At 38.1% G+C, this 12,134-nt stretch overlaps 2 protein-coding genes and 1 pseudogene across 4 annotated transcripts; all 3 read right to left on the bottom strand.

Moving 5' to 3' along the window:
* Positions 1-234: 234 nt before the first annotated feature.
* Positions 235-1,674, bottom strand: LOC149384719 (uncharacterized; annotated as a pseudogene). The gene is made up of 6 exons (XR_016301324.1): positions 1,542-1,674; positions 1,380-1,439; positions 1,243-1,286; positions 1,015-1,133; positions 656-736; positions 235-578 (listed from the first exon to the last, which is right to left on the bottom strand). The product of XR_016301324.1 is annotated as an uncharacterized LOC149384719 (transcript).
* Positions 1,675-1,741: 67 nt separating this feature from the next.
* ABO5 (ABA Overly-Sensitive 5) lies at positions 1,742-4,868 on the bottom strand. Its single transcript, XM_089624846.1, has 4 exons — positions 4,296-4,868; positions 3,273-4,076; positions 2,502-3,207; positions 1,742-2,435 (listed from the first exon to the last, which is right to left on the bottom strand). Exons 2-4 carry the CDS (start codon positions 4,038-4,040, stop codon positions 1,942-1,944), a joined length of 1,968 nt encoding a protein of 655 aa, XP_089480972.1. The 5' UTR covers positions 4,041-4,076; positions 4,296-4,868; the 3' UTR covers positions 1,742-1,941.
* A 2,482-nt stretch (positions 4,869-7,350) lies between these two features.
* Positions 7,351-11,737, bottom strand: LOC149384717 (stem 28 kDa glycoprotein-like). 2 transcript variants are annotated; one of them, XM_089625868.1, is made up of 4 exons: positions 11,294-11,737; positions 9,333-9,542; positions 8,821-9,042; positions 7,351-7,718 (listed from the first exon to the last, which is right to left on the bottom strand). In XM_089625868.1, exons 1-3 carry the CDS (start codon positions 11,707-11,709, stop codon positions 8,865-8,867), a joined length of 804 nt encoding a protein of 267 aa, XP_089481994.1. In that variant the 5' UTR covers positions 11,710-11,737; the 3' UTR covers positions 7,351-7,718; positions 8,821-8,864. The 2 variants fall into 2 exon arrangements, with proteins under 2 accessions (XP_089481994.1, XP_089481993.1); XM_089625867.1 differs by lacking the exon at positions 7,351-7,718 and having other exon boundaries at positions 8,816-9,042.
* Between the last annotated feature and the right edge of the window lie 397 nt (positions 11,738-12,134).

Here is a 12,134-nt window from a genome sequence, read left to right as displayed (position 1 = left end):
TAATTCACAAGTATAATATATAAATGGTAAGAGGTGAAAGGTGGTTAAATTACTACACTGAGTGAGACATTCTCTTGCAATTACAAAACTTGATCCGACATCAGTAAGAAAAAAAAATTGAGAAAAATATACCATCCCTTATAGAGCTACTAGTTATACTTGTACCACAAATCACAGATTAATCTCACCCACGCCAAGATTTGAAAGCAAGGTTTTAACTTACCATCATCGTCATCTTCGATCTCATTTTAATTGAGAAGGTAATAAAAGAATGTAGAGTCGAGTACAACATAATATTATCTATTATCGTTTCGTTCCAGTTTCTCACATAAACTTATTGGATTGATATCGATAATCATGAATGAAAATAAATAAAGCCTTCACCTAAAGATTATGACATGTAATCTAGGAGTATAATTTACAGATGAGAGAGAGAGAGAGAGAGAGAAATGGTTACTAACTACACTTTTTGAGGCAGGATTTTGACTTACAAACTTGGTTTAATTTATCAGTGAAAACACAAAAAGATGAAGAAAAAAAATAACATTTCTCCTGGAGCTACTAGTATACTTGATCATCTGCAACACAAATTAAAACAGACAAATTAAGCTCGCTCATGCATCGATTTGAACTTTGTAAACATAAAACGCATTACGGAAAATAGGAAAGGGTACAACTTATCATCACCGTCATCTTGGGCGTTGTAATCATCATCGTCGTCATCAAAATCAACATTCTGCAAGATATTACAGCAAGAAGAGATATAATATACTTTTGGTTTTGCTGAAATCTTTTCAATGGAAAAAGGGGGGATAATAGAGTGATTTACTAGATTATATATTCAATCTATGTAAATGACTTTTGAGAACGGAAAATTAGACAGAGACATTTTTCTAAAGCTACATAATTGGCTTGTTTAACCAAGAAAACTATCATCAAGAAATATCCCGAGCAGTGTTTGAACATTTGACAATGATGTCAATTAGAGATAAAGAATTGGCCAATAATACAAACCTGTCTGTAATCATCATCATCATCACTGACTTCCTCATCACTGCTATCTTCTTCGGGCTCTTCATCCTCGTCCTCATTTTCCCCTCTTTCTTTTCCTTTTCACCCTTTTCATTTTGCCCCTATAAATGTTTTTTTGAAAAAAGGCGAGCAATCGTTCTTATAAAACAATGGTAAAGATCTAAAACAACTTATTGTAACCGCAACAAAGCCATAACCTTTTTTTTTTACCTCGCATTGCTCAAGCTTTTCAAACATGTCCAACTTTTTTATCTCTGGGATATGATAATATCTCTAGTTAGTTTCTCATATACTTATAACCTTACTGTGCGAAAGAAAATAAATTTAAGGATCAAAATAATGGTCACCAGACTCAGGATTCCACCGAACTCGTTTTCGGCTAGGCTGTCGCTGCCACCCCTTTGAACCTGAAAATTCATTCTCTTAGCCAAAAGGGAATCCGACAAAGGCATTGCTTTGAGTCTTTTCATTACAATTTTCTTAGAAATCGAGAATCTAGATTGCAAAACCTTCGGTTAGCAACACGGGAAATCTCTTATGCGGCAAAATTTGTGAAAGTGAATCCCGTCTTTTTGTGTTGTTCACTTTGTTCCTGTCCGAGAATCTTTCTATGTCCGCGTTTTGTCCCTCTGAAGCAAGATGTAAAATTTCAAAATTCAATGATCATATATATTTTATATATTTCTTTTTTCGGAGTAGAACATATTAATTATTCCGCAGCAACGCGCCGACATATATTGCTTGTTTTATATATAAAATGGACAAAATTGATTACAAATAAATTATATAGCGTAACCTGAGGACAAATTCACAGTTTTTCTATACAATTCAGGAGGGAAAAATAGAAAGGGGTCGGAAAGTCCATTATGGAAAGGAATTGAGAAGAAAAAGAATTGTTGTATTTGGATGTCATGGGAGAGGGGTGACGACCCATCCGGTGATGGGGCTGCGGCGGCGGCCCTTCCCTTTGTGGGAGGCGCCCTGGAGGCGGTCGAGAATGGCGTAGGTGATGGCGTCGGGGGCCAGGCCCTGTTCCTTCATCCTCGCGTAGAGGTCGACGGCGTCGGCGGTCCTCCCGCAGGCCTGGAGGCAGTCCATGAGGATGTTGTAGGTGACGAGGTTGGGGGAGCAGCCCTTCTCCAGCATCCCCTCGAACACGCGCACCGCCTGCTCCACCCTCCCGCTCTTCCCGAAGCACTCGATGAGCGTCCCGTACGTCACCACGTCCGCACTCAGCCCCCTCTCCTCCATCTCCTTGAACCTCATGTGGGCCTCCCCCACCTCCCCCTTCTTCCCCAGCACGTTGATCAGCGTGTTGTACGTCACCACGTCCGGGCCCCCTCGCCCCTCCAGCTCCTCGAACGCCGCCACCGCCTCCGCCACGTGCCCCGTCCGCCCCAACCCTAACATTTAAACAACTGGTTGGTTATCTTTCACCAAAATTAACCGATTAACCGATTAATTTTAACCTGCGATCACGATGTTGTACGTGAACACGTCCGGCTCCGGCCCGTCCCTCTTCATCCCCTGGAACACCTCGTGGAGCGTCGACGTCTGCTTGAGCCTCCCCAGCGCCGACAGCACCGCGTTGTGCATCACCGTGTCGGCCCCCACGCCCTTCTCGTGGATCTTCCCGAGGAGGTCGACGGCCTCCGCGGTCTTCCCCGCGGAGCAGAGGCTGTCGAGCATGGCCAGGCACGCGTCCCGGTCCCCGCGCTCGTGGGACCCCCACATGCTGCAGAAGATGCGGTGGGCCTCCCCCGACTGCCCCAGCTTCCCCAGCGTCCTCACCAGGTACGCGTAGATCGAGCGCGTTGCGAACTTCTCCGAGGCCCTGAGGAGGTCGTCGAGGCGGGCGAGCTTCCCCTCGGCGACGAGGGCGTTGAGGATGACGCTGAACGTGAACTCGTTGGGGCGGCACCCCTGCTCCACCATCTTCGTGAACACGAGGACGGCCTTGTCGGCCATGCCCTTGCGCCCTAAAGCTTGGATCAGCGTGTTGTACGCCATCAGGTTCGGGGGCCGCCCTTTCTCCATCATCTCCTGGAACAGGCCCAGCGGCTCCTCCGCCTTCCCCCATTTCCCGCTCATCCGCATCATGATCGTGTACGTGAACTCGTCCGGCTCGCACCTCTTCTTCTTCATGTCTTCGAAGATCTTCCGAGCGTGGTCCACCTGAAACCCACCCCAAAACATCTCAGAAAAAGAAAACACATCCCACTCGGAGCAGCAATGCTAACCTTTTCGGCTTTGGCAAGGGCGTCCAAGAGCATGTTGTACGCGAAGATGTCGAGATTGTAGCCACGCCTTCGCATTTCTCTGTACGTCTCGAAGGCTCTCGTGGTGTCGTAGGAGCGGAGATACGCCTGAAGAAGGCACTTGTACGAGTAGCAGTTCATGTTGAGGTCCCATTTCTTGACCAAGCCGAGGCACGTCTCGAGATCCGAGGTGTGGCCGAAGAACCCGATGAGGATATTGACCGTGGAGATCGTGCCACGCACGCCCGACCGGTCCATCTCGGAGAGAGTCGAACGGACGAGGTCGAACCGGTCCGGGGAATTCGACTTGGAGAGGATCAGGAGAAGGCGAGTGTAGGTGTAAGCATCGTGTCGAAAATCCGGAGAACTCGAGGGGCAAAACCGGAAGAATTTCATGGCCAATTGGGGAGAGTTTAGGGATTTGAGAATCTCGGAGGCTTCGGAAGCAGTGAGGGAGACGGAGAGGGAGGAGAGGAAGTCGGCGAGGTCAGCGAAGGGGTCGGGAAGTGACGTGGCAGCAGGGTATTGGTTGAGGAGGATGCGTGTGGCTTTGCAGACTAGGTCGCGCCGCGGCAGATCGTAGCCACGTGGGTCGGAGGGGAGCGGAGGCGGAGGGGTGACCTCAGCCGACAGAGACCGGCCCATGGCTGATGATGACGTCACTTTCGCCGTGTATTTCGTGGCGTAACATCGACGCGCGGTCCATGCGCCACCGGCATGGCGGCGAGCACCAATTTTCAGACGGTACATGGCTGGTGATGTTCAGCGAGGCATTTCGTCGAACACCTGGACAACGGCCACGGAAAAAAAAAAAAGAATTAACTCTCAGTCGTCACCAATAAATGGTTGTAAATTAAACTGACTTCAGAAATTCGAACACGTTTTGATCAGAATCCGACTCTCACTTGTATGCTAACTTGGTTTTACCAGCTTGGATTTCTGGATATGAAACAGCAGACTTGGTGTTTTCACAAAATAAAATAAAGTTGTCAATGTAAAACTCACGAGTTGAGTGTAGAGATTTCGTTGATGGTAGAGGTCTTGAAATCTGAGCTTTCAGAGGCTTACTCAGTACGATATAATGCCAAGCTTGGATTGGACAAAGTTTCTCTGCCCGCAGCCCAATTGGAGAATCAGTGGGATGGATTAGAAAAAGCTCGTCTTGAACTCAAGGAGAAACGTGAGACAATACTAAGGTTAACATAACAGAGAGGTAACTTAAAACGCACTTGAGCTGATGACTTTGAATTTTCTTATTGCACCATGAAGAGCTTGGAATAATCAAGAAATAGGTGAGTAGGAGTGTAAGACTATGCAGAATTCTTTGCCAACTTCCTTTAAAAAATTTCATTTCCTTTTTTTTTTTTTTTTCTTTCCTCTTAATTAATCCACACTCATTTTTTTCTTTATACCTACCAAACAAAGCTTAATTCGATATTCAGGATTATTATTTAACTTAATTGATTTTTAGTTTAGTCTTAATCTCTATAAAATAAATTTTAATTTAAAGGACCTCGTCGCACCAATCTTGCTTGACCGAATTTTGCACCACCACTTGGCTGAGGGCCTTCTTGCACCACTACTCGACCAATGAACTCCTCATGAAACGCGAGGAGGTACGCTCGGCCAATGACCTCCTTGCGCCACGCTTGTCCCAAGAGTCTTCAAGGCCCACCAAACCTTTCACAAACCTCAAGACCCACCAGACCACTATAAATATCACATTAAACTTCAAACTCGAGGTGAGTTCTTCTCGAGTTCGAAAAATTATGCCTCTTGTTCACCGCATTTTCTCTTTCTAGAAAAATATTATCTCTCTTAAATCTCGAGATGAGACTTAAACTCATCATCTCACATATAGCAAAAGATTAATATTGAGCATCAGTGCGCACGTCAGGATAATTTCGCACCTTCTTAGCTCATATTTCACTAGGTGACGTGAAACCATTTTCGACTAATAAAGACGACGAGTTAGAAAACTTCACCACCATTTAGCCAAGTCCAGTCAGACCAAAGGAGCCCTAAAACTTTTGTTTTAGGCCTACACTTCACAAAAAGGCTCACAAATTCTAACATGGGCTAAACCCAAACATAAATTATATAGTGCTCAACACATCCCATCTTAATTAGTGAGTTTTTTTTTTATTATTTATTTTATAGCATCAGTTTTGACATTTCCCTACACTAAAATAATAAAATAAAATTAACATAAGAATATAAAATACAAAGATTAAAAAAAAATGAGAGCGCTTTTTCAGTAAACCCATATACAAGGTTCGACATCCCGGGGGTTCCGGTCGGGATCCCCTGAACCGGAGGGGACCGGGACGGGACTTGTAGAAACCGGTCCCGTGAACTGAACCCGTTCGAATCCCGGCCAGATCCCGCGAATCCCGGTGTTTTCTGGTGTGCGTCCCGCCGGATCCCGCTAAGTGGAAGCCATTTTTGTCTAGATCTCGGGGAACCCGAGAGGTATCATCTAGATCCCGGGGAACCCGAGAGGTATCATCCGAGTTTTTCATTTTTTAGGATTTTTTTTCAATTTTTTCTTATGAATTGATGATTATTGTGATGATATTGTTGAATTTTAATTAATTTCGAGATTAGTTGATTATTGTCATGATAAAGTTGAATTAAAATGTTGATTACAATTAATTTGATGATTATTGTGATAGTTGTGTTGATTTTTGTCATATGAATTGATGATTATTGTGATGATATTGTATTTTGTTTAAGAACTAAGTTTATGTTTGGTATGAACCTTTGTTTGAAGTTTGAACTATGAAAACTATTTTTATTATTGTAAAATATTTGTCTGAATCCCCCTCGGGTTCCTACATTTTTTGTCGGGTTCATCTCCGGTAAACGGTTTACTATCAGTATCGGTTTCTTTTTTTTTCCTGAATCCCCCTCGGTTTACTCTTCGGTAAGTGGTATCCCCCCAAAATTGGGGTCCCGACCGGTACGGTAACGGTAACGGTACGGCGATCCTTGTCCATATATATACATCAGACAATATATCATTAGTACTTCAACAAATATGTTGCTCACTCGTATATGTATTTTAGGGTCCAATTTATATATATATATATATATATATATATATATATATATATATATATATATATATATATATATTGCTTTGCTTTAAGCCTTTACATATGTTAAGTCGGGTCTGCATTTAGTCCCCGTGCGATTATAAATTTCGGCCTATAAATCAAATAATGTACGATTTCAAGTGTTAGTTTCATAATGAAGAGTGATACACGACAAAGAACAAGGAACATGAAGTGAAAGAGTTTTACCATGCAAGAAACCATATAATCATCTCTTTTCCCAATTCAAATTGAAACCTTTGCAAAATATATTTCGATTCTACAAACTAGCATATTCAAGACTGCCAAGTTCCTACTATTTTAACTCCGCTATAGAATAAGATATGATGAATAACTATAACTTGAAGAATTTTTTCCCTAGATTTAGGGAGGAGTCCGGGGGGAGACGTGAGATTTTTTTTAAAAGAAATTATTAAAAGAAAAACAAAAAGTGAGATGAATTTTTAACAATATATATATAGGAGTATTGTGATATTTACCTAAAAGTCGTTGTATATTTATTTATGATTAACTTAAAAAACGAATGTATAGTCATAACATTGTTAAAATATATATAGTTAACTAGTCTCGATTAATAAATCAAACAATACATCTATATATTAATTCATACAAACTTATGAACAATCTAACTAACTCGATAGAAGCAAACATGGAGCTTAATTATCTCATTCACATCAGTTATATAATTAACTCCTTAATAGCCCGCATAATAGTTTATGTATTCATTATTTAGTACACTTATCTATTTGCTTTAGTACTTTAGCAACTTAATGTGGATTTTGCGCTAAATGTGTGTAGCCCGTGCGGTATGTGAGGTACACATCTCTTATTTTCTTTTCATCAATTGAAAAATACTTTATATAGGCAACGTTGTAAAAAATATCTCTTGTTTCTGTGATTAACTATAAAGTTAGAAGAAGTAGAAAAAGAAAAGATAAATTGCTGCATTTGCTACCAATTTCATAACATTGTCCAAAAAACCACCATCTATATCAACAATTTTGATATTTATTTTTACCATTCACTATTAGATGTCAGCATTGTTGACATCTTGGTGGCATTTTGAGTCAAATTAATCTTTTGGTGGAATGTGAGAAAATGTTATGAAATTGGTGGCAAATGAGGTAATTTTTCGAAAGAAAAACCTTATACAATAGTTTATAGAGTTTAAGATCGATCGATAAAGAAGGAAATAGAAACTAAACAAATGATGAAGTGACTTTACTTGTCCACTAGAAAGAGAAAGAAAAAAATAAAATAAAATAAAATTGCAACACGCCATAGCAACACGGCTGCTGTATTTGATTTCAACCAAGGAACTAAATGCCGCCGAATTTCCAAGAATTTCGGCTGGAAATTCCATTTCGGTGGGTCAACGGCCAGCGACAACAATGTATGTCGTTTCCTCGTTTGTTGTCGTTCGAAAATCGAGGAAACGACATGTCGTTTCGGTCATCAAAAGCCGACTGTTGTCGTTCGAACGTGTATACAAAAGCTGATGATTTTCCTGGACATTCGGCGAAAGTCGAAGGAAACGAAAAAAAAGGACTTTCGGCGGAGTGAAGAGGAGAAGAAGACGACTCACTCGCCGAGGAATTTCCAAGTGAGTCGGCGAATTTCGTTTCGTTTCGTCACAGGGTTGGTAAAAATCATCATTTGGTCGGCGAAATTCCTTGGGTTTGAAGGGAAATTCGTTTTTTTTTTAAACCTAGATTCTGAAATGTTTGCTGTGGTTTTTGAGATCTGCTTACGCTGGTTCTTTTATTTCTATCTGGTTATTGCTTAATTGGAGAAGGAGATTATTTTAAACCCTAGTGGGCCAACAAATGCCCAAGTGGGCTTAAAGAAACCAAATTGGGTATAAGCCCATATATCTATAACGTTTTTTTAAAACAAAACAAACAATAGTTTTTTATAAAAAAAAAAAAAAAAAAACAATATAAACGCGTGTAGATATTTTGGTTAAATATCTATGAGTATTAAACAATTCATTAAAACTTTAACAACATAGATATTAACTTTTAACCAATATAGATATTTAACCAAGTCAATATAGAACTATAAATTAAATATATATATATATACATATTTATATAATATGTGTATTGAGTAGACATATTATTTTGAGATATATATCTAAATTTACAAATTGTAAAATATATGTATGTATTTATTTTTAATATAAGCATATATTTATATTATATGTATATATTTTAAATATAATTTACAACATTTTTTCCGTTCGGTTTTCCATCGGCACGTCGGTTTTCCATGGAAAACGGCATTTGAAAACGGCATTTCATTTGCCCTTTTCCACATTTTTTCCATTCGATTTTCCATCGGCATGACGAATTTCCGTAAATCAGGAGGCTCGAAACGGCAACGAAAACGGCATTTTTTTCCTTGATTTCAACAACCAATTATCAATAAAATTGATTCAAAGCAATTTAGGCAATAATTAACTAATGTAATACATGGGGTCAGGCAATTTGAAGGTCCTATCTCCGGTGTTTGCTCCCAAAAGATCACTCCATTGATCTCCTATGTTCCCAACAATTTCATATCCTTCATCTTCTATCTTCTTCCGCTGAGCAGATTTGTAAGCAATCGCAGATTTTCCTACGTAATATGATCCCCTGCAATTATTTTTAAATATAAGGAAATAAGTATATGAATCATAATAATTAGATGTAAATTCAATTTAATAATTAGAAATCAATTCATGATTTTTTTTATTAACAAGCGAACCAATTTTTTTATTACATTTAATTTAATTCCGGTTATGGGGCTACTCGACTAACTAACACTGAAAAAAAAAAAAAAAAAGACTAACTAACAATCAAAATATTTCTCAATAATAATAACAATATATAATTGATATAATTTAGATTATTATAATTTATATATTATTGTATTTTGTACTTACTTGAGTAGAAGCTTATCCCAAGAGCGAAATCCGACGGATTTTAGATTGGTGGCGGTGATGGCACGTTGGTCTTCAGTTCGGCCGGTGAGAAAAACAATCTTAAAACCCAGACACAACAACTTCTCGTACAGTTTTAGACTCTCAGGCAGTGCCGGTGCTTCTCCTATTGCTACCCATGCATTGAACAACGTCGCATTGAATGGTTCCACGCTTTATTTATTCAGTTGAAGAATATCAGAATAATGTGAATGTACTACTATTACATTATTGATTATTGATTAGATAGGTTACCATGCAGGTCAATGAAATGATAATTAAGAATACTATATCAATATTTAGCTTATCTCCGAAACCACGTCTGCATATATAATTACAAAATTTGGTAGGCCACGCTTCCTTGTAGAAATTCGGTAGGTTGGAAAAAAAAAAAACAAAAAGGGTGGGCAGGTCTGTTTAAGATCAACAATCTATATATAGTATAGAAAGAATTTTACAAAATAATCATTTAAAACTTAGTCAAAAGAAATTTTGACACCAAAATTAAACTGATTGACGACTATTATAAGTAATTTATCACTTTCTAAAAAATTAATCTTATGATTAAATTTTTATAAAACTTGATTATTATTTATTTTTGGCTATTTCACTCATTATATACAAACTTTAATTATTTTGTAAGTCCATTATTAAAATTGGCCGTTTAATTAAATCACCCTATAATATATTAACACCGTCAATCTATAGTATAATTATAAGGAATAGGTACTATTGTGCATTATAAAAAGGGTTTTGTTTCCCCCAAACATCTAGCTTAAGTGACACTACATTTTACTTTTTGAGGTTTCCTCTTGCACGAAGACATGAGTTTAATCTTCCTGAGAAAATTTATTTACAAAATTTACTTTGGGAGGTTACTCTTGCATGAAGACAGTGATATTTGTCTCTATTATTTAATTTTTACAAAAAAAAAAAAAAATTGTAATCCGATTCTAAATATTTTATATAATCAAATATACGAATGATATGAATGAAAAAGTTGTAAAAAAAAATGAGTTTTGTTGCTGAATAATTCAGCAATATCATTTTTTATTTGAAAATATCACAAAATTTCCAACTGACTTTTATTTTGTTCAGACCTTCATATTTGCTAGGCTGGCATGATCCATATAAGTAATGAAGTGTTTTAACTTTGTTCAATGCTATATAATCCTATATATCTCCAATGAAAGATATAGTAGCAAGTTAAATATATACTTATAAATTTATTTTGTATGATCACCGACAAAATAGAGAGAATCAATAATAGAGTAAATAAATAAATTATCCACGGCGTTAGCACACTGCCTATATATCACTATCATGTCATGTCTATAAAACATTAAAAAAATATATTTGTTTATATGCATGTATTTATTATCTAAATATAAAATTATTCACATCAATAATACAGCATAATTGTTATCATAGTGTTCTCACCCTGCATTCCACAAAATCACATTCCCTTACAAAAATCGTAAGAAATACGAAAACTACTTGCTAATGGAATTATAATTCTAGCCGCCGACTAGCTTACAAATAAGTTTATTGAATAACGAGTGCTCCTGCTAATTAATTACGTACTAATTAATATAAACACACTCCTCTTTAAACTATCACTATAATACTGTAAGATAATCGCTAAGGCATTATAATTCTCGCCGATGTTGAGCATGATTTTTTTTGGTGGTGTTGCTATTAGCTTACATTAATACCAAGATTACATGAGTAACGGTTGAGTATTACGGTTAGATCTCAAAATCAATTGACAATGAGAAGATCACAACTCATGACATTATAAATCTTGATAGTTGTTTATGGGATACCTAATGGTATATTTGTATTTATAATTAATATTAACTCACTACTCCTCAATTAACTATCATCATCACTATTAATAGGTGTACACATATACATATACGTACCCAAATCCATGCCTTGCGTAGTAAGGTAGGTTAGAGAGTGTGGTCTCGTCGACGTCAAAAACCCAAGCACTCTTTCGGGATTTGGAGATGGTAAGACTTGAAGCGTATAGGATGGCTTGTCGCGTCACAACTTCCGAGTCTTTCCTGTACTCACTTCCCAACATGTAATGCCCTAAATAACTCTCACACTCCTTTGGGATCGTTTTCCAGCCGATCATATTGTTGGTCTCCACGCCAAACCGCCAACTCAGACATGTCACCCCACTGACTTGGGCTCCTCGGGACCCGGCTTGAGGCCGGAGGGAGTGGATTTGATTGGCTATTATCACCCTCTCAAATCCGCTGGCTGATTTTGCCACAGTCATGGTGGTGATGATAAGAAAGAAAGAGCATAGCAAAAGACTCATTCTTGCCATACTTGGAAATGTGTTTATTGTTATAGTTGGTATAACATTTGTGTTTGGCAATGGTTTACTTTAATAGCCTCTCTTTGTCATGTAAATGACTCTGCCTTTTACATATAATTACATGGGGTGCCATTGACACTTTTGCAATATGTTTGAAATTTACTTTATTAGAATATATGTGTAAAAACTGTAAAGACCATATGAGAAAATAGCCGTGTTTGGAATCAATAAATGGACTGGTCTTATCTTTCAAGCTTAGCCTTTTTAAAAAAAATATATATCATAATGCAGAAATCACGTTTCATTTAAAATATACTAGACACAAAATCTGTCAAATCCCTATGCAAATCATAAGATATAAAATATAGCACGGGGATTAGAAATAACGTTCACAATATCAACAGCAGGCATATGATCCATTTGAAATCTTTTCA

This window comes from Urtica dioica, chromosome 9 (assembly GCF_054948205.1).
Source record: "Urtica dioica subsp. dioica isolate 48M chromosome 9, U.dioica_male_clone48M_v1_H2, whole genome shotgun sequence".
Classification (NCBI taxonomy): Eukaryota; Viridiplantae; Streptophyta; class Magnoliopsida; order Rosales; family Urticaceae; genus Urtica; species Urtica dioica.
This window is presented reverse-complemented; position numbering and strand designations above follow the sequence as displayed.